This window comes from Ictalurus punctatus, chromosome 1 (genome assembly GCF_001660625.3).
Source record: "Ictalurus punctatus breed USDA103 chromosome 1, Coco_2.0, whole genome shotgun sequence".
In the NCBI taxonomy this organism is placed as follows: Eukaryota; Metazoa; Chordata; class Actinopteri; order Siluriformes; family Ictaluridae; genus Ictalurus; species Ictalurus punctatus.
In genome coordinates this window covers 3,298,118-3,320,461 of record NC_030416.2, presented here as the reverse complement: position 1 = coordinate 3,320,461, position 22,344 = coordinate 3,298,118, and the positions used below count along the sequence as shown (strand labels likewise).

Genomic DNA, 22,344 nt, shown 5'->3' with positions numbered 1-22,344 from the left:
TAACTGTGTGCGTGTGTGTGTGTTTACGCCGAACCTCAGGCCGTCCTCTCTCAGGTGGTCAATCGCGAGAGGTTTGCGTCTCTCAGCCAGAGTCTTCCTCTTGATCTCTCTCGCCGTTTGTCTTTTCCCACGTCCCCTCTGCTCCACCTGTCTCGCGAAACACACAGAGCGGGACGACTAAACGAGACCGCTGAAGAGACCGATAAAGAAAAGGTCACTGAAAATAGAGATGAGACCTTAGCTAGAAATCCTCCGAAATGCGCTCCCATGTTGGACAGGACCTTCTTCTTCTTCGCCTCGTCGTCAGCCCTGCGTTTTGCCTCCTCGTCCTCCTTCCTCTGTCGCTCTTCCTGCGATCAACAATTCTGTACGTTTATTCTAGGTTCAAAAATTACGTAATTAGTGTTTTTTTTTTTTTTTTTTAAGAAAAATTCAAAAATCGTGGATACTCGTTCTCACCGCAATCCTCGCCTGCCTGACTCTCTCGTTCTCCGCTCGAACCCTCTGCTGCTCGGCCCGCGCAGCCCTGCGGTTCTCCTGACACACACGCACGCACACACCCAAAAACTTTAAAAAGACCACGACGTTCTCCCTCCTCGCGAACGTCTTAAATATTCTTTAGGGGTGTCAATAATTTTGGCACATTTCAAGATCAAATAATATTTTAAAAGGAAATCGTTCTAAAGGACGTGTAATAATAAAATGGCCATAAAATTATACTTTTTTTTTTTTCTTTTCGCGCCATTCTCCTGAACGGTGCTAATAATTCTGGAAACAAGATACGAAAGTATTTAAGCAAGAAAAAAAAAATTGCACAATTCTCTCTTTCAGTGTGATCAGCTCCTCCTCTTCTCTCTTCCTCTGGACAAAGTGGACTTCGATCAGTGTCTGCAGCTCCAGCAGGTCCTTCTCCATCCGCTTCCTGTGGATGTCCTGCACACACACACACACACACACACACACACACACACACGTTGACACATGGAGAAAGTCACGCGTGCATAATCAATCACGTCGTGTGATAACTCACGTCAAAGTCCACTCGCTGGCCTTCTGGGATTTTTGGAGCAATGTGCTGAGAGTGCACTGGCCTGCACATTTAATCACACATCATGAAATATGTAACAGCACTGACTGTTTAATGTGTGGGTGTGTGTGTTGTGGACGTACTTGTGTTTGGGCTGCTCCTCTTCTAAAACCAACCATGAGAAACCATGGAAGAAAAAAACAGCACTTTGGTAACACTCTCAATCTGTGTACCTTTTGTACAGCTCATGGATTTAAACCACTAGATGACACTAGAGGGCGCATCTGAGCCAAAACATCAGTCAGGATTCCACAACAACCAGCAAAATATTTAGAGATGCGTGTTAAACACAAACTTGCCTTTTAGCGTGATAAAAAATCGATACGGATAGAAAATGCGGACTGAGGAAGGAAATAGCGCTCCCCTCCACACCTCCCCTCGCCCTCCCCGACACACTTTGTCAAATCTAATACGACGCAATGAAGAAAGAAAAAAAAGGAAGCGAGAATTTCAAGATGCAAAATAGAACAAGACCAGTACGATGACAACATTGAAAAACATCTAAACTCATCTTATAAAATAGCACTTGATCCAGCACAGCCTATTATATTACATTGCACACTGACAGTTCATTATACGCACAACTTAAACAATGTTTGTGTGTGATTTCTTTTATTAATCTTTCAATGCACCCTCCTGTAAAGAAATCTTTCCCCCATAATGTGAAGGATAAGCTGACCGAACACTCGTGCTACACTTCCATCTCACTTTAGGGTTAATTCCTTATTTTATCTATAAAATAACAAGATAAACAACGTCTCGGATTAGACATTACGGATCCCGTCCCGCGATGCTGGTTTCCTCGGACGTCAAAGGGGACGACACTTAATATCGCTCAATTAATATAGTGTTTATCATGTTTATGTATTTACAGCAACGCTGGCCCTGAACGGCAGTCCACGTTTATTTAAGGCGATATACGGTTACTGAAAACATCAGCAAAAAAAATTTGAGCAAGACGTACAGTATAGTGGTGACATCGAGCAGCCATGGAATTTCGTAGAACCGAGACTCACCTCCATCTCGTTCTGCGGGCCCATCCTCCTCCTCGTCTACGTGTACAAATAGCAATAAAGAGGCTTTCAGTCTGCACTTCAGCACTGAGACTTAAACACCTATAAACACAATCTCACCTTCCACGTGCTCCCTAAAACAAACAAAAAAGTTCAATCTCAGTGAAAAGTTGTTCTTAGTCTTTCATATGGCTATGAATGCTTTATTTCACAATTTAAAAAACATAAATGGATGAAAAGACGTTGCTGAGGAACTCACTCCTGCTCTTGCTCTGCGTCAGACATGATGGAAAACGTACCCAAGGTCAGCCGGAGAGAGATTTATTAGATGTCTCTCTCTCTCTCTCACACACACACACAAATCACGTTATTATCCACGACAGGTGAAGACAGAGCATAGGATCATGGCACCGTGAAGACTTAATCCACACACATTAGCTGCTAATAAAGTGATGATAACCAAATCCAGTTCAGAATTCGAACCCGATCCAAAAATACACTCTGAATTAAAAAGATGAATTCAGTCCCGTGTAAATATGCAGGTTTAAAAAAAAAAAAAGCATGGATTATCTTCAAATGCATTCTGAAATTCGAAGACAAATCGAAATATTCATTTCATATTCGAATCACATCAGAATACCAATCCATTTCATTTCAGTTTCTCGGTAACATGATGTGAAGGGGGGGCGGCGGCAGGGGTTGTGTTTTAATTCCTTACGTTTTCTGTTACACTTAATACAGGGTTTTATGTTACAGTCCCCTCCGAAACTATTGGAACAGCAAGGCCAATTCATGTTTGCGCTATACACCGAAGACATCTGGGTAACCCATTTCAGAAGTGCAAGCCATGATGTTACCTCCACCATGTTTCACAGATATGTTTTGGATTCTTTCTTTCTCCACACTTTGGCCTTTCCATCACTTCAGTAGAGGTTAATTTTGGTTCCAAAACTTTTGTGGCTTATTTATTTATTTTTCTTTGCGAATTCCAATCTGACTTTCAGATTCTAATTGCTCATAAGTGGTTTGCATCTTGTGGTATGACCTCTATATTTCTGCTCTCAAAGTCTTCTTCAAACAGTGGATTGTGATACCTTCACCCCTGCCCTGTGGAGGTTGTTGACGTCATCAATAACGGTCGATGTTGGTGGTTTTCTTCTTCACGGCTCTCAAAGTGTTTGTCATCAACGGCTGTGGTTTTTTTTTTTCCTTGGCCGATCCGTTCCATGTCTGGATGTTAGTACAGCTAACTGGTCTTCATAACTGGTGTTACACAATCTTCACAGGTGAAACCCAGGGCTCTAAGCAAGATTTGACATTCAGAGCTATTAATTCTTTAAACAATTGAACACAGCACACCTAGGCAGCAAGAAATACCTATCGGTCACATGTTCCAATATTTTTGATCACTTGAAGAAAAAAAGAAGAAGAAAAAAAAGGTGGGTTCAAACAAAAGGTGCCATGTTCTAAGTCAGTTTTCACCAAAGCTGTTCCTGGAGATCTAACTTCCTGAAGACTTTAGCTCCAACCATAACCATAGCCACCTAATAACCAGTCTAATCGTTTCCATGATCAGCTAAAGCAGGTGTGTATTAGATTTTGGTTGGAGATGAAACCTGCAGGAAGGTAGAACTCAAGGAAGAGGTTTGGTGACCACTGTTCTAAGTTGTTTAACACATCTACCGTTGTCTCATAATTATTGTTCGATCTCAAACCCAAATGTCTTCAGCAAAAAAAGACAATAGAATTGGCCATGCCGTTAAAATACTTTCAGAGCGGACTATATTTGCGCTGTTGTTTCTACTGCTTTCAGGTAAGAACGATGAGTTGGAGAAATATAAAAGTGCCAAAATAGCATTTCATAACTCCTGGAATAAGAAGAGTCCTTGCTTGTGGGCGGGTAGTGATTTTAATTGAGACTGACTTGACAAATGTTCCTGAGCACAGATACCAATAGAGAACAATCCAGCTATAAAGCTGGATTAGATGTCTGATCCACCAGAATGAACATTTACCCTTGACCCCTAGAGTGTCAGTGTGAACACACAGATCAGAGAGACAGAGCAACTACGAGGTCTACATCTTTACTGGTGGCAGTACGAAGGCTGCGAGTTGTCCGCAAAATAAATCTCTTAAAGGAACACACTATAAGTCACACACTAATATTTTGTTGCACCGCCTTTAGCTTTACTGCGCACGTTTGTTGTGGCATTGTTTCGACAATCTTATGCAATGTTACAACATTCATTTCCATCCAGAGTTGGATTCATTTTTGCCCGAGATCTAGTATTGAGGACGGGACAGTCGAACCGTTCCCTAAAGTCTTCTCCAGCACATCCCAAAGACTTTCAATGGGGTTAAGGTCAGGACTAAGGTGGCTCCCTGAACCACTCTTTCACAATTTGATCCCGATGAATCTTGACATCGTGATCATCGCTCTGGAATTATCCCGTGCCACGAGGGAAGAAAATATCCATTGATGGTATAACCTGGTCACTCAGCTGACTTCATTTTATTTCCACACAACATTGCTGAACCTTAACCTGACCAATTGAAGTAACCCCAGATCATACCACTGCCTCCAGAGGCTTGTACAGTAGGAACTATAGTATGACATGTGCGTCGTTTCATATCCTACCCTTCTTACTCGGACATACCCATCGCTTTGGGATAGGGAAAATCTGGACTCGTCAGACCACGTGACCTTTTTCCATTGCTCCACAGTCCAATCTTTATGCTCCCTAGCAAAAAGTCACGATTAGCCTCTCTAACACTCTTACCACACAGCTGTAAGTTCTCGTCGCGCTGTCAAAATATTCCTCTTACTTTCACTATTAAAACATTTAAACCGTGAGTTCTACTGTTGATTTTTTTTTAAGAACGTGACTTCCCCAAGATCTCCGGTCATGATCGTTCAAGATTTTTTTCCCCCCGACTACATTTCTTCTGCAAAGAAGACACCAGGCAGCGTATTATGCTGTGCTGTTTAGCTAATGTAAACCAAGTCCCATTTAAAACCCATGATGTTTACAGAACCTGAACTGGCATGTCAAATCAAATTTATCCACTGCACGTGTCATTTCGTATATTTCTTTCCCTTCGTAAAATCAAACACAAAAAGACCACCTTGTGTGCTTCAATCTCTTTTTATTAAAAAAAAAAAAAAAAGACTTCATGAGTTCACTTTTTGTTTTTTTTCCCTTTCCCCCATAAGGACGTATAAAATACAGACGCTTACTAGAGTGAGAAAGACTAAACGTCCTACTGCACAGGAGACCAAATAAGCGAGAGGGACGAGATAAAGACGGACGCAAGCTACTGGCCCGAGAAAGGGATTATTAAGTGCGGAATAAAAGCTCGTTATAATTAGAGAGCGTACAGGCGTGAGCTAAATACATAACAAATATCCATATTGTTTTTTTTTTTTTAGTTAAGTCATCATAGAATAAACACCACATCATAACAAGAACAGCAACGAGAACTCAGTGGTTATTAAATTCATAAGATGAGAAAAGGAAAAAGTATTAAATGGAAAAAACAAACAAACTTTAGTGTAGTAGTAATAATAATAATAATAATAATCATAATAAAATCTCCACTATCATCAAGTCTGTAGCATCCTATAAGAAGAAAAACAATGGGAATCAAAAGTGCCGCACCGGGTTTAAAACCTCTGCAGATTTCCTGACCTTCATCTGACTGAGCTTCGATCCTTCTTAGAAAATCTCCATGCGAGTCGCTGAATCACACCGTCACTGAGACGTCCGAACGGTTCAGACTGCGGAATCGCGTTCCCTTCAGGTGTGATCGTCACGTGACTCTGGATTTTTAACCGTCACTCGTGCGTTACCTAACGATCGCAAATGTCATGCATTTTAACGCTCGTTAAAACAGTGCGTCTCGAGCAGCTGCACGTTTTTGTTTTGTTTGTTCTGAACTTCATACTGAATCGTGTGGCCCAATATTATTAACAGCATTATCATTACAGTGTGTTAATGATTATAAAAAAAATAATAAAAAAAAACAGAAAGAAAGAAAAGAAAAGAAAAAAGACGTCAGCATTCAAGTAAAAATGGTTCGGAAGTGATTTGTTCATCAAAACCGAACGCGAGGTCCAATATCCGGATTCCTACAACACTGTTAAAGTCTGAAAACGATTTCAATTCACTGATTGTACGATGTTAATATGCGACATTCATCCTATATAATACAAAATGCATTACATATTTAAATATATGCTGAGTTGTACATTCCAGTGTTTCAAGAGTGAGGTCTGGATTGTTCGTTACCTGGAAAAAACAAACAAACAAACAAACAATCCAACTAACTAACTAACTAAACGGTTCTTTCTCGTAGTCTTTCACGGGGTACTTCCTTGTCTTGGTCATGTGATCACTGGCGATAACGGTACCGTTGCTCCTTTAAGTCTAACGATGTAGGTTAGATTTGAGCCGGGCTTTATTAGTTTATGGACTAATAAACTAAATAATTTAGGAGTTTTTGGATGTTTGAATCAACGCGAGTGCAGACTTGAGCAGCAGAGTTTACCCAGAAAGCTTTATAAAAAAAAAAAAAAAACCTCGTTAAAAAGATAAGCAAATGATACTGGAGTTTTTCATGAATGTCACGTTGAAATGAAAGTAATGAAGCGAAGCATAAAGATAGCGTTAGACACGATAATACGGCGTACTTGCGTACGTTAAGTCGCACTCTTGTGCTCCGAGCTAGTATTTAAACTGTTAAATTAGCATGCAGGCTATGTTGCGCTAAGCTATAATGCCCTTTTCATCCATGTTCTCCACATTTCATTGACTAGGGTGATAAAACGTCGCTTTAAATACATTGTTGTGTATGCTTTTATGCTGCACTTGCGTAAAAGTTAAAAAAAAAAAAAAAAAAAAAATACTGAGCTGAACTGATTGGATCTGGACACAGGAGCTTTCATGTCGGACCCTAGATGTTGCTATTAATCCCTGGGTACCTCCTGAACACTTAAGGCATTTAAGACTGTAGCGGATCACCTTCTTCTTTTTCATCTTCTAAAGTCATCTCTCCATATGTTAATGCAGCTGTGATTCTATCCTGACTCTGGTCCCTTGCATCATTCTACCACACACACACACACACACACACACACACACACACACACACACACAAAAAGGAAAAAAAAAAAAACGCAAAGACAAATCACTAAACAAACAAACAAACAAACAAAAAAAATCTACATCTTCCTATGCTGAATGAACACCTCGCTCCACACTACAGTTCTTTCTTCGCAGTGTGGTTCTGCTCGCGTTGTGCCACTTCTTTCTTATCGTCCATCATGAGCTGCAAAAGATCCAGCATCGCCTTCCTGAGCTGCGCCCCGAACTTATGGCAGTCCTAATAAGAGGAGGGGAATTTTATTTTTTTTAAAAAACAGGACGTTTTAGACTTTTAGAAAATCAAGAAGAGCTGGCGAAAAAAACCAAAAACTTACAGTCTGAGGACAGGAGCGCTTGCTGGAGACGTGGAAGCTGATGATCTTCTCTCCGATGATGCTGTAAGACACGCCGTATCCATCATCAGCAACCTGAAAGAGAAAAAGATGTCTCGGATTAAAGCGTAGATAACTAGTGGAGGCACGGCACAAATGGTTGGTACAATGGTTAATTAATTAATTAATAAATAAATAAATAAATAAATAAATAAATAAAGACACAATGGTACGACTTACAGGCCCAAATCCTCCACCGCATGTGATGTAGTCGGGGTGATTCACCAGGTCAAACAGCTCCACCTGCTGGAATGGAGTCTGACTGGTGGAGAGACGCCACGGCTCAGACAACACCTAACCCGAACAAATGCATCAGAAATGATCAGACGTTAGATTTCTCCACAGAAATTCCTATTCGTTATGTATGCGTACATACGATTCTGAAAACCCTCTCTCTCACACACACACCTCCTTGAGGAAGGGTGACTCGACACCCAGGTATTTCGAGACGACGTAGAGGCAGAAGAGGTGTCGGTCAATCCCGGCTCCCGTCATGGCCAGCCGGTAGAGCATCTGATGTTTCTCAGCCGCCGTACGCAACAAACGCTGGCACGTGTCCGCCGCCTGCACGTGTAGATCGAGAAAGACAGATTTATTTGTTTAACTCCTCGACCGAATCAGAACGTACGGAGAACGAGAGCATGCACGTTTACCTCTCCGTTCTCGAACGCTTTGACGAAGGCACAGCTCTCGCTGGAGCACGAGCGCACGGTTTCGGTCCGGCCCTCACGGAACAGACGCGTCATCGACGCCTCGTACGTCAGGCAGAACATCCCTCGGTCCTGAGTGTCAAGAGACAGGAAACGGACATAAATAAACCCGAACGCTTAACAGCAGAAAAGAAATTCATGAAGAAAAAAAATAGTATGTTATCACAGGGGTTAGTGATTTATACTGTGTGCTAGGCTGGTGTTAAGGTTGTAGAGCAGGGCATGATGGGAAATGTATTCAATCAAAAAAAAAAATAAAAAAAAATATATATATATATATATATATATATATATATATATATATATATATATATATATATATATATTAAAAAAAAAAAAAAAAAAAAAAAAAAAAAAAAAAAAAAAAAAACTCACCCTGTAGTAGGCTAGCTGCAGCGCTAACTGGATGAAGGCGTCTGGGCTCATGCGGACCTTTTTGATGCTGCCTTTGCCGAAATCTCGGAAGGCGAAAACGTGAAAGTCGACGTCGTCGGCCAGCACCTGCGCTACCGAGAGCGAATGGGCAATGCGCTCCTGACACTACGAGAGAACGAGAGCGAAAGAGAATGAAGAGAGAGCGAGAGAGAAATCAAAGCATGTCAAGGAACGTGTTTTATAGGGAAGAGTGCATGCGTACCTGCGAAGGAATAACCCAGGATAATCTCTGTGGGTGTGGCAGAGACGGATTCCCATCCCCTTTACAATGTCCCTCTTGATTATAACCCAACTGGAAACTGTCCATGGTCAGGACATACTGAGAGAGAGAGAGAGAGAGAGAGAGAGAGAGAGAGAGAGTGAGTGTGAGCGAGCTCTCCATTTGGACCTCCATTCAAACCCGTATTCTGTATCGTGTCCTAATCTCACCTCCCACATGTGCGAGACGATGGGAGCGTCAGCCCAGGAGTGCTCGGCGTTCAGGCCGTTCTTCCCATTCTTGTACACCACCACAGTAAACGACTTATCAAACCACCTGAGGTGTAAACACCAGCGTGTAAAGACTGACCAATTAAAAATTAACCATAAACAAAGGATAAAAACACTCGGGGGCATGCTGTTATAGTAAAATAAAATAATTTAAAAAATCAACCACAAGGTGGCGTGATGACGCAGGAGTGACTAGAGTCATCTCTCTAAAGTGGAATATTTTTCCAGTAAATAGCACGAAACGAGCGTTTCGCTTCTCTTATACAACACAACTCGCCTGTCGTAACATTTTCCGTGAAGGAGAGACTTGGCGTAGCGGTCCATGCTAGCGGCCGGGTCGTCTCCCATCATGCCTTGCTCCTCGTCTTCCAGAGTGACGAAGAACGCGGCTTTCTCGACGCTGTCCAGAGATCTCTTGTTGAGGCCAGAGCTGAAGAACTCCTTCCTGGCTTGAGCCCATGGAATTCTAGGAAATGGATTTAAAGAGACATGCAAGATTACGCACCGTGTGGCGCACTGGCCGAGGGGGCGGAGCCATCAGAGGCTGGCCTGGATTCAAATTTTCCAAATGCATGATATACCGATTAAGAAAGTTTATAATATTTTAGTACAATTCAATTGTGGCCTCTGCGCTTGTCAGTCTCAGCGAAGGAGGCGTGGCCTCTGCGCTTGTCAGTCTCAGCGAAGGAGGCGTGGCCTCTGCGCTTGTCAGTCTCAGCGAAGGAGGCGTGGCCTCTGCACTTGTCAGTCTCAGCAAAGGTGGCGTGGCCTCTGCGTTGTCAGTCTCAGCAAAGGAGGTGTGGCCTCTGAGCTTGTCAGTCTCAGCGAAGGAGGTGTGGTCCAAGTGGCAAGTCTCAGCAAAGGTGTGGCCTGTGACCAAGTCTCAGTGTAGAAGGCATGGCCTCTGTGCGTGTAAGACCCAGTATCTAACCAAACCACTTGTGATATGACCACTTGAGTCTCATGAGAGTGTGTGTGTGTGTGTGTGTGTGTGTGTGTGTGTGTGTGTGTGTGTGTGTGTGAGAGTGCACACCTGTCCCCTGCAGTTAACGCTGCCAGTTTCTCCTCGCCTGGTGCTGGGGCGGACTTGTCGTCCAGGATACGCTGGATCTGCTGTTCGATCTCGCGCGGTGTCAGCATCCTGCCTGCCTGATAGAGCCACAGACGGAAATATCGCCCCCTGTGGTACACGGCCACGTGCTCGCTGTCGTTCCAGTGCACCACTGTGTCTACAGCAGGAGATCAAGGGGAATGTTTCAGTCGGTCGTGTTTGCTTGTTGGAACCGAGCTCTGTATATGCATAAACCAACCGCCTGGTGAATACTCCAAATAAAATACAGATATAATTTATAAAAAGTTATTTATCAACAAATTAAGTCATTCATTTCAGTGTCTAGAGCCAAGACACATTTTGCAGCAACCACCTCTTTTTCTTGGTGTTAATGGAATGAGTCTCCAATGTCACTCAGAGGTGAAATGATAACATTCACAATGAAGGGCTTTACAGTTTCTCAGATGCATTTTATTTGATCTTATTAACGTGGAGAGATAATAAAAGAGAGGCTGGTGAAGGAATGCCAGTGTAGGCAGAGACTTAGAGTATTAGAGTGTGTGTTAATCCCGCTCTACACCACGTTTAAACACCGTCTACAGTCAGCAACAGTGACCGAGTAGGTGGCGTGCCTGTGTTTTTTCACACGTCTTTCTCCAGTTAGTAATTAAAGAGTGTGTGTAGACTGGTTGTGAGTGTGTGTGTACCTGTCACAATTCCAGGTATGCGACAAGTGTCAAACATCCTCTCATACTGATAGGAACAGCAAGGAATAGAGGACCTCAACAACCACTGATCAGAGAAAGAGAGAGGGAGAAATGATGGGAGAGAATGCAGGATAAAAAAAACGGCTCAAAAAGAAGATGAACGCATGGCGACGGAGAGAAAAACAACGCATGCAATGAAGAATAAAATCGATCGGAAGAAGTGACGAAATGATAGGAAAACGTACGAACAGGGAAAGACAAGAGGCTATCAGGTCTCAGCAGGAAGGCACACAAATCAGAAAGTCAGACACGCCACACACACACATTTCTGCATATGGGGATGGTGAACTCTGTCTCTCTCTCTCTGTCCGTCTCCACTGCAATTGTCCTACACCTTCATATTGTGTGTGTGTGTGTGTGTGTGCATGAGGGAGAGAGAAAGCAAGAGACAGAGAGTGTGTGTTTTACCTGTCTCCTCTCCTGGGGTTCGTGTTGTGTTGAAAAGCCTCTCACACTGAGCTGCACACAGAGGAATGAATGTGCCAGGGATACGGCTCTGAGAGAGAGAGAGAGAGAGAGAGAGAGAGAGAGAGAGAGAGAGAGAGAGAGAGGGAGGGAGGGAGGGAGGGGGGGGGACAGACATCAAGAGCAGAAAGAGATACAGAGATAGGAGGAGAGAGAGCGAGAGAGAGAAATCAAGAGCAGAAAGAGATACAGAGATAGGAGGGGAGAGAGAGATAGATCAAGAGCAGAAATAGATACAGAGAGAGGAGGGGAGAGAGAGAGTGAGAGAGAGAGCAGAAACAGATACAGAGACAGGAGGGGAGAGAGAGCGGGGGTTCAAATGAGGACGGAGAAGGGCAGAGAGGGAGAAAGCAAGAAAGAAACGGGACAGAAAGAGAGCGAGAGAGAGAGAGAGAGAATGAGACAGATAGATAGATAGATAGATAGATAGAAGGAAAAGCAAGGTCATGAATGAATGAATGAATGAAGTAATGGGGGAAAAGAAAAGGTGGGAGATTTCAAACTTAAAAAATGGGAACACAGCTGAGAAAACAACTGACAACAACCATTGTGTACAAGACACACACACACACACACACAAATAAATAAAAGTAAGAGACAAAGTGGTGCAGGTTTCAAGCAGACTCACAGGTTTGATTTCCTCTTTGTTTAGCTTCCTGCGGTACAGGAGGAGAGCGTGCAGTGTGTTTCCTGCTCTGGCTGCCTGGATCGGAGTCGGGGTCACAAACATAAAGTCCTGATGTAGAACAACAAACAAACAAAAATAAACAAACAAGACAAATATATTCTCACCTCCAAATATCAACACAGACTGCACTCTATTGTGTGCAGCAATGTTGCACACAATGCTGAGTTCAGCAATGTATACATTCATACTGGCTTTCTAACTAACTAACTAACTATAAATTAACTACTAACTAGCAATTCATGTGAACTAGAAGCTCAGTTGTGCTCCTTAAGTCTATAAACTTCAGTTACCAGTTGATTTCATTTATTTAGTTTTATTACTTTTATCACCAGTGACAGAATGGCAATTAAATGAATAAGCAATTGCATCTAACCACTGTGTGTGTGTGTGTGTGTGTGTGTGTGTGTGTGTGTGTGTGTGTGTGTGAGAGATACACACCATGCCATAGTAGTTGCTGTTCACCATAATGGGGCCTCGGCCTCTCAGGTAGATGTACTCCTCCCACCAGTCACTTACCTGTGACAGACGGACAGAATTACCCTGTTCTCACTCAGTTCAAATATTTGCACCTTCCAACAACTGAAGCTATCCAAAACATTTCTAAGCTTTCGATACGTTTCTCGGAACGCCTGCTGTACGTTTCTTTGGATTAGATAAAGCGTAGATAAAGTGGATCAGGGAAATTGTAACTATATTAAACTTAATGTAGGGGATTATAAACGCCTTTCCAAAAATTCGACTTCAGCGTTAAACATTTTACTGAGCATTTTTATTACCTATTTAAATCATAAAAAAAACAGCATAAGATATTTGAGTCTTGTGCCTACAATACAGAATGCAATAATCAGCTTACATTAAATTTTTTTCCCCTGCCAGACAGACACACACACCTACCTGGAGGTAGAAATATTCAGAGTCAAAGTACTCGCATATTGAATTAATACACACATATATATACACTATTTTTACAAACTATTCATTTTTAGTAGAGAGAAATGCGTTTCTCATTACAACATACATGCAATATTTCATGTAGTAAAAGCTATAAAAGCTTGCAAATATGAAAAGTTAAGCCGTATTGGATTTTTCATGCTACGCAGATGTAAATACTTGGCACGAAAGCTGAATGGATTGGTGTGAGACTTCGTGACACGGCTCAGGGGTCAGTGTTCAGGGTTCTTAGCGACGGATTAAAAACGTCCCCAAGGAATAATTCTCCTCTTTGTAAAAAATAATAATAATAATAATAAAAGTCCTGCAAACGTTCTGCACTTTGAACTACTCAGGAATATTTTACACCCGATGCAGTTGCTTGAAGAAAGTATTGGGTAACTGTGTATTCGGAGAATCGTGCGACGTCCGGCCAAAAAAAAAAAAAGAATTAAGAGGGAATGTCGGCCTTGCTGTAATTTTACTCACGTAGTTGGAGGCCCACAATGCCTTGAGCTTGAGGTACCACTGAAGGCGGCTCCCTAGAGTGAGCTCAAAATCTCTCGCTAGAGTTGCCATCCTCTCAAATTCCGAGTCGGACATCAGAGGACGCACGGACTCCAAATACTGCAGCGAGACAGAGTGTGAGATTTTAAAATCATGCTCATTTGGCCATTCAGCACTGATGATGATGATGATGATGATGATGATGGACTCACCCTTTTGACGGTGTCTTTGACAGCAGGTACTGGCAGATTAGGCAGAGAACCTTGATAACTATACAGTAGCGGCTGGCGACCAGAGAAGATCCTCACCAACATCTAGAACATGCAGAACAGCACGGTTTGTGATCGTTGTCATGGCTACAAGAAAAGTTTCTGACCAGATCTACTTTACAGCGATCACTATTTATTGCTGTCAATATTTAAAAACAGTAACAGGCACCCTCTAACCAATCACATAACAGCATTTCCTCTGGCTGACGATATATATATATTTATTTATTTATAAATAAACAGGAACGGACCACCCAGATCTTGGTGGTGGTGGACACGTTGCCGTGCTGCTCGAACATCCAGCGATGGTACGAGAGCAGCTGCTTCAGGCATAGCTTCATGGTGAAGATGAGGGACAGCCACAGCAGAGTGCTGAACACCACGGCCGAGACGACCGTCTGGCACTGCAGACTCAAAGAGCCGCTACGGGGACAGAGACAAGAGAGAGAGAGAGACTGAGATAGAGAGAGTTATAATGTATCACACTATCGTACTACGTACGAAATTCCAATTGTATAAATATAATTATGTAGTGCATACCAAAAACATATAAAGAGGAATAAAAACACTCGTCATTAACAGCACGAGCGCCTCACTACTGGAAATCTCACTTCAGCTGGAGCAGAAAGGTTCGAGCTCCTATTGGGATCCGTAGTGATTCTAATCCGGATAAAAACCTCAGTGGAGAGAGAGAGAGAAAGAGAGAGAAAGAGAGAGAGAGAGGGATGGTTACCTGGCCGGCAGGTGCTCCTGGATCTTAGCGATGAGGCCCATGGACGGATCCGAGCGCGTGTACATTGTGGCCAGGATCGCTATAACCACAAACAGCCAGGAAGACGGGCTCGCAGGATACACACCTGTAATCACATTATTCTGCACAGACACGGAGACGGGGAGAGGGAGAGAGCGAATTTAACAAGCCATGAAGTCCCTGATTTGATTATTCTTCATCTTGTTCAAGGTGAAAATGTTTCAGGTGACGGGGGAGTAAGTGTGTTTGGAACACACCAATCGGAGCAAAGAATGAACACACTCACGCTGATAAACGACTACACACCCTTAGAACAAACTCGCTTTGGATAGGAAACTGCTGCTGTTTGTTGTTTAGTTTAAACTGCTCGTAGTTGGGGTTTAAAAATTAAAAGCCTAATTTTTTTTTTTTCAATTGTGCCACTTGTTTGAGTTAAAAATACAAACAATGATTTCTTCTACTTCATGTTATAATAATAATAATAATAATAATAATAATAATAATAATAATAACAACAACAAACAACAACTCCTATAATCAATTTAATCTTGTATTATACAATAAACATGGAAAGTTTTCACTTGGGGTACGTTAAAATTATAAGCTCGCATCAAGTTTGTTACAAATTCAAACCTTATCCTGCAGTTTGTTTATTTTATGTCAAATAAAACTTTCCTTTTAAAATGCGATTTAAAAAAATGCGATTCTTATAAAAAATTTTAAAAAACAGAATTTCAACAAAAATTCTACAATTTCAACTAGAAGTTTATTTTTACAAATTAAAAAAAAAAAAAAACTTGTTTCTTTGTAGAACAGATGTAAGGGATGTACACTTACGCAAACTTGATCAATAAAAACATACAGGATTGAACTTTTTAAAGGTTTTTGTCCGAATGTTTCACGTGACTGCGTCCGAGTATCTGCGGTACCTTGAGGCGTATGACGCGCTTTTTCCAGGAGCGAAGCCCGGAGAGATAAACCTGTCTCAGGGCCTCGTGAGAGAGCTGCAGGTCTATGCCCTCGGCGGTTATAGTGAACTGGAACGCTACTGCCTGATGTGCCTCGGCCATCCCTGCACAAAAAAATTAAATAAATAATAATAATTAAAACACACACACACGCACACACACACATCAATTTCAAAGCACTGCAGTCTCCACATTAGCACTTCAAACAGCAGACATTAGCTCTTTGGCACTTTAATTGATTAACAGGCGCATGTGGGCAAGTCTCTGGGACGTTACACACACACACACACACACACTTTATTAAATAATTTCATCTCAAACCAAAAGACGTCAGATACGATGTTATTTAATTTGTGTCATGCATTTTGTTTATTTGAAACACAGCTTTGTTTGTATGAACAAACGGATTTAAGTACACTGTTGGATTTCTGTATGAAGAGTATCCTGACTCTGGGAGCAGGGCGATGAGAAAAGGGGGAGGGGTGGGCGATGAGAAAGCGGGGAGGGGTGTGCTGGGCAAACAATTCACGCCTCTCCACAGTAACGCTGGTACAGAGATAAAATGCACAGCACGACTAAAGCTTTTTTCCCCTCCTTCTAAAATAAGGAACAAGCAGCGCAACACGTTCCGCGACTTTGGCCCCTCCTTCACGGGTTCATGGGAGTAGGTCAGAAATGAAGCAGGGTTTTACATGATGCCAGTACGTCACGTCAAGAGGAAATAACTTCAGGCTGTTTTGGTATTTCTACAGTAAAGGGGAAAAAAAAAAAAAAAAACGCTTGTAGAGGAAGAACAGAAATATGCCACGAAAGGCATAATTTCAGTCGGTTTAACTTAAAGGAAGCACACACACTTTATGATGAGAGGTCATACGCAGAACTTCTTATGGAGATGAATGTGAGCGAATCAGTAAAAGTTATTAGTTCAATGATTAAACTACATTTACGCAGCAGTTCAATGGAATATCCTGCGTTTTATGCGTTTAAGATAAAACCGAAAAATTCTTTGCAATAAGAATGTCAACTGCTAAACGTCCAACACCTCACATGTATGTCTGCATGTTCCTGGAGACGGTTTTGAAATTAAATTAAATCAATGTAGGTTCGACTTGGCGAACGTTAGACAAGTACACAAAGTTAGCCGACATCCGTTTATTGTATTCATTAGCGATGCTACTCCGTCCAAAAACGTTAGATTTTCTGTCAAAAGAGAGAGGGGGGAGGGGAGGGGGATTTTGCCCGAAAAAGATTCAAACATGCCGTCGACAAAGTCACGAATCGAAATGCGATACTAATAGCGGTGATGATAATGATAATTATACACTGTTTATTTGTAGGTCATTGGCGTTGAAAATGTTAGCTATGTGGATGTTTAAAACAGGATTATGTCAATAACTGTGTGTTTTAATGTGCGTTCCTGCCGGATCACAGGATCTGCGATCGCCACCGCCGACAAGCAGCTCCTGACTACACAGCCATATATTATTACGTCCTCCCGTGCACGACTTGAAATGGTGGACATGCTCATATTTTAAAGAGCTCAGTTCTAGATGATTACATCGTTAATCACACAATCAACATTTAAAAAAAGTTAACTCACAAGCAGGGGGGAAAAAAGTAAATCAATACTGCACATGACACACAGTTTCACGCCACTGATTTGTCCTGGGTCGAGCGAGAATAAGACAGTCAGTCTCTGTCAATCTAGAACACTTCTGCACAAAGACAGAGCTCTGAAACCCATCTCCCATCTACATTTCAAACCAGCTCCAGACTTGTTTACATCCTTGCCTGTATGGGTTATTCTCTATCCCATAATATAACCAAGTAAGTCATTTGAACCATGATGCCTTCAGGATTAAGGTTAGTTGTTTTTTTGAATACACAGTCTTGCATATCACTTTCCTTGTAGCCAGACTTCCTCGTCTATCCAAGTTGAATGATCCTGTCATGACTCTAGCCTTGGATTCCTGCTCTTGGCCGTGAGAAGAGGAACATGATGTGATCTTCAGCTTCAAGGTTCGACATGCCGAGTTGCTTTTCTGCTCACCACGGTTGCAAAAACTGGTGATGTATGAGGAGTTAGTGTTCCTGTCAGCTCGAACATTCTCAAGAAAAAAAAACCCTCTCTCAAATCCTCGAACCAGCCTCTCAGTCACCCAGTTCATACGTCTTCCTCATTCTTGTGTTAACCGTGAACATTAACTGAAGCTCTAGACTAGGCTTCCTGCTTGTATTTATATGTTGAAAAGCACACTGAGGACACAGTGCATTAATTTTTTTTTTAAAAAATAGACCAGGCTTACTGGATGCAGCACTTCCCTGTCTGTTACATGATCCTCCACTTCTTTCCAGCTCGCTCTTTTCAGCTGAAGCTTACAGACCTATTTGCAAATCATCCTTGCAAATCAAAATGGTAGAGCATTTAGACAGAGAGAGGAACATATACATGAGATGATACCTACCTCGTATACGCACACATATATACAGTATCTCACAAAAGTGAGTACACCCCTCACATTTTTGTAAATATTTGATTATAACTTTTAATGTGACAACATTGAAGAAATGACACTTTGCTACAATGTAAAGTAGTGAGTGTACAGCTCATACTGGTCACTGGAAGTTCAACATGGCACCTCATGGCAAAGAACTCTCTGAGGATCTGAAAAAAAGAATTGTTGCTCTACATAAAGATGGCCTAGGCTATAAGAAGTTTGCCAAGACCCTGACACTGAGCTGCAGCACGGTGGCGGTTTAACAGGACACGTTCCACTCAGAACAGGCTCCACTCAGAACAGGCCTTGCCATGATCGACCAAACTAGTTGAGTGCACGTGCTCAGCGTCATATCCAGAGGTTGTCTTTGGGAAAAAGACGTATGAGTGCTGCCAGCATTGCTGCAGAGGTTGAAGGGGTGGGGGGTCAGCCTGTCAGTGCTCAGACCATACGCCACACGCTGCATCAAATTGGTCTGCATGGCTGTCGTCCCAGAAGGAAGCCTCTTCTAAAGATGATGCACAAGAAAGCCCACAAACAGTTTGCTGAAGACAAGCAGACTAAGGACATGGATTACTGGAACCATGTCCTGTGGTCTGATGAGACCAAGATAATTTGGTTCAGATGGTGTCAAGCGTGTGTGGCGGCAACCAGGTGAGGAGTACAAAGACAAGTGTGTCTTGCCTACAGTCAAGCATGGTGGTGGGAGCGTCATGGTCTGGGGCTGCATGAGTGCTGCCGGCACTGGGGAGCTACAGTTCATTGAGGGAACCATGAATGCCAACATGTACTGTGATATACTGAAGCAGAGCATGATCCCCTCCCTTCGGAGACTGGGCTGCAGGACAGTATTCCAGCATGATAACGACCCCAAACACACCTCCAGGACGACCACTGCCTTGCTAAAGAAGCTGAGGGTGCAGGTGATGGACTAAACCCTATTGAGCATCTGTGGGGCATCCTCAAACGGAAGGTGGAAGAGCACAAGGTCTCTAACATCCACCAGCTCCGTGATGTCGTCATGGAGGAGTGGAAGAGGACTCCAGTGGCAACCTGTGAAGCTCTGGTGAACTCCATGCCCAAGAGGGTTAAGGCAGTGCTGGAAAATAATGGTGGCCACACAAAATATTGACACTTTGGGCCCAATGTGGACATTTTCTCTTAGGGCTGTACTCACTTTTGTTGCCAGCAGTTTAGACATTAATGGCTGTGTGTTGAGTTATTTTGAGGGGACAGCAAATTTACACTGTTACACAAGCTGTACACTCACTACTTTACATTGTAGCAAAGTGTCATTTCTTCAGTGTTGTCACATGAAAAGATATAATCAAATATTTACAAAAACGTGAGGGGTGTAGTCACTTTTGTGAGATACTGTATATGGTTAAGGGCCTTGCTCAATGGCCAAACAGTGACAGCTTGGCAATGCTGGAGGTTTTAACCTTGACCCTGACCATAATTGCTGTGTAGGTAGCTAAAAATTTGGACCACGGCATCCAGAGACAAAACCCATTCCGCCCACACACGTTTCCCACAAACGAATCTGACAGCCAACTCCCTAAAGAGGAAACGAAGGCATGTCTCAGCAACACTGCTATGTCTTGACACCAAGCCTGTCACTTATACTAAGCAGCATGACCTCAAAGTCACAAAACAAGCTTCGCATTCGTGCGCAACTTATGCGGGCTACTGAAAACACAACGCAAGACAAGATCTCGGTGACGGTGTGGCGTTTGGCCTTCAAATTTAGCACATCTCGTTGGTAACAAATGAAGTGGTTTCTTCCTAATATCGTCTCAAGGATTTTTTCCTTCCCCCAGTCGCCTCTGGCTTGCTCATTAGGATAAACTCATACATTTAAAATCCATATCCTGAATTTATATATTTTTGTAAAGCTGCTTTGGGACAATGTCCATTGTTAAAAGCACTATACAAATAAAACTGAATTGAAGTGTGGATGGTCTCAGTGGATTCTGGGCACCCTCCTTCACTAAAAAAAAAAAAAAAGTGCTTGGCCCCCTTAATCACTGTGTTAAGCTATATTCAATTACTATCATTCTTAAAAACGGCACTTTTACATCAGTGGACGTTTTACATACAAAAACACCAAGGCACACACAATTTTTGAGGTTTGTCTTCCAAGAGCAGGCACTCAGATTCAAAGTTATAACCTTCTCGAGACACGGGTATGTGGCCACAGACATACGATTACTGCTGCACTGGCGCTGACGTGTACCCGTTCCCGGTTCGATCACAGGCTCGTATAATTCCAACGAAAGTGCGAGTTGTGTATTACCGCTTGCGTTTTTGTTAACACGCATGTACAGCATCTACCAAATCTCAAGCCTTAGATTCGAGAAAAGGTGGCTTACGAACGTTTCACCTCACGGATGTATCGTGTGTAATAACCAGCGTGCTTTGCATAGAAACAGGAGATTATTTATTTATTGTAAAAATGTGTTGAGAAGAATATTATTTTCATTTCAAATTTTTATCAGGGAACCACTTAGTCCTGAAAAAATGACCAAGGATAAGAATGTTGATGTGAGACGTGTTGAGTTTTCAAGGGTTTTTAATGGCATGTCACTTCACCTTCCTCATCTTATCTGATGATAGGAGAGTGTTTCTTAGATCGCAAGCGCAACAACAAACTTCTCAGTTAAACTTGATGCAAGCAATGTTGCGCGGAAATCTCTGGTTTTTATGGCGACAGATTTATCCTTCATCATCTTTAAATAAAAGCATCAACACAATCATCTGTGCAGCACATTTTCCTTCCTGGCCGTCGACTGTGAGTGACGTCACATCCAAATACAAACACGCCCCGTAGTATAGTCCCGCCCCCAACTCTGATTGGCAGGTCTCCGTGCAAGGCATCGCAAATGCAAAGGGATGATATTGATGTTTCGTTCGAATTTTTTTTTGTTGTTGTTGTTGAGGAAATTAAATCGTAAACGGGGAAACTTTGAAATTTCGCAGACAATTTGATTTATGTCACAAGGTTTTTGCGTCCGCAAATCGGAAACGCAACTGCAAATACAGTCTTCAGCTGCTTTTGAAAATAGTCCGCAAAGTACTTCCGCATTTCTCCACGAAGGCGAACCGGTTTGGTGGCTTTTGCAGGCTGAAGTGACGTCAGACAGCTGTCACTAACCAACCGGAAGTATGACTCCCAACCACCCTGGGTTTATATTCTATTAACCATAAATCACCAAGCGAGCTATATATTCCTTTGTGTGTGTATATATATATATATTATATATTATATATTATATATATATATATATATAAAATATATTATATATATATATATATATATATATATATATATATATATATATATATACACACACACACATACATATATTACCCGAATAGCGTAGATAGTCAATACACACAGATTTTCACAATAAATACGATTTATATATTATATATTATATAGGTGCACTTACAGCGCGCGACCTTGTTGACAGTTTTATATTGTCGGAATTACAAACGTTTAGCATTTCGCTAAAACATCGGCGACTCCGGTTGGAACTAAAGCTTATAAAAAATTAAATTTAAATAAAACCACAACAGAGTCTATTAGCGTCGTCGGGAAGTGAAACAAATTTTAATAAAATAGCCAGCTGTCGGTCTCCCTTTCTCTCTCATATATATATATATATATATATATATATATATATATATATATATATATATATATATATATATAAAAAAGGATGCTCTGTCGATTTTTATCCTACCCGTATTTCAATAACTTCTGTAATGATTGGCTAATACGGTTAACGTTCTAATAGTTTAACCATTCGTACGCCGCAGGGAACATAGAACAGCAAATCAGGAAAAAAAGGAGGCGGGCTATCTGAAAAACAGGTGTGAAAAGAAAGATGCCGCGAGATGATGTATGAAAGCAGCTAGCATGCTGGCTAACAGGATTTAAGAACTGCCCAACCCAATCCGTTGTTTTTTGTTTTGTTTGTACTAACAGACGCACGACGTTCACCGGGTATTTATCCCTATAGTCATCAACTACAAAGCGCGTTCTGTTAGAAACTAAACGTTTCCTCCGTTCCTACCTGATGTTTATAAAGATGAAGCCGAATATTCAGGAATTTTACTTAGGTGCACGCGCACCGACTGGACTTCAACGACGAATGAACGAAACTCTCGTGTAGTA

At 42.0% G+C, this 22,344-nt stretch overlaps 2 protein-coding genes across 4 annotated transcripts in view; both read right to left on the bottom strand.

Annotated features, from left to right (window-relative positions):
- LOC108262799 (troponin T, slow skeletal muscle) overlaps positions 1–7,136 on the bottom strand; it is a 7,960-nt gene extending 824 nt beyond the window's left edge. The window contains exons 1-8 of the mRNA XM_053684974.1: positions 7,082–7,136; positions 2,104–2,187; positions 1,171–1,192; positions 1,031–1,091; positions 817–933; positions 460–537; positions 237–350; positions 35–147 (exon numbers count right to left, since the gene is read on the bottom strand). Coding sequence (XP_053540949.1) covers positions 35–147; positions 237–350; positions 460–537; positions 817–933; positions 1,031–1,091; positions 1,171–1,192; positions 2,104–2,187; positions 7,082–7,136 — 644 coding nt within the window. The remainder of the gene's footprint in view (positions 1–34; positions 148–236; positions 351–459; positions 538–816; positions 934–1,030; positions 1,092–1,170; positions 1,193–2,103; positions 2,188–7,081) is intronic.
- Positions 5,228–22,344, bottom strand: LOC108269775 (carnitine O-palmitoyltransferase 1, liver isoform). 3 transcript variants are annotated; one of them, XM_053676986.1, is made up of 20 exons: positions 22,244–22,344; positions 15,628–15,770; positions 14,681–14,820; positions 14,199–14,370; positions 13,891–13,992; positions 13,661–13,798; positions 12,680–12,757; positions 12,182–12,289; positions 11,497–11,584; positions 10,304–10,499; positions 9,548–9,736; positions 9,211–9,316; positions 8,984–9,100; positions 8,722–8,886; positions 8,290–8,418; positions 8,045–8,200; positions 7,817–7,930; positions 7,580–7,672; positions 7,349–7,482; positions 5,228–7,206 (listed from the first exon to the last, which is right to left on the bottom strand). In XM_053676986.1, the coding sequence occupies exons 2-19, from the start codon at positions 15,766–15,768 to the stop codon at positions 7,360–7,362; spliced, it is 2,355 nt and encodes a 784-aa protein (XP_053532961.1). In that variant the 5' UTR covers positions 15,769–15,770; positions 22,244–22,344; the 3' UTR covers positions 5,228–7,206; positions 7,349–7,359. The 3 variants fall into 3 exon arrangements, with proteins under 3 accessions (XP_053532961.1, XP_017331271.1, XP_053532977.1); XM_017475782.3 differs by having other exon boundaries at positions 5,228–7,482; XM_053677002.1 differs by lacking the exon at positions 11,497–11,584 and adding an exon at positions 11,029–11,113 and having other exon boundaries at positions 5,228–7,482.

Coding starts and splice junctions, on each gene's coding strand:
- LOC108269775 (XM_017475782.3), bottom strand. CDS start 15,768: ATGGCCGAGGCACATCAGGCAGTAGCGTTCCAGTTCACTATAACCGCC. Junction 14,821..15,627: donor AGCGCGTCATACGCCTCAAG/GTACCGCAGATA, acceptor GTGTCTGTGCAG/AATAATGTGATTACAGGTGT. Junction 7,483..7,579: donor AGCGCTCCTGTCCTCAGACT/GTAAGTTTTTGG, acceptor TCCTCTTATTAG/GACTGCCATAAGTTCGGGGC.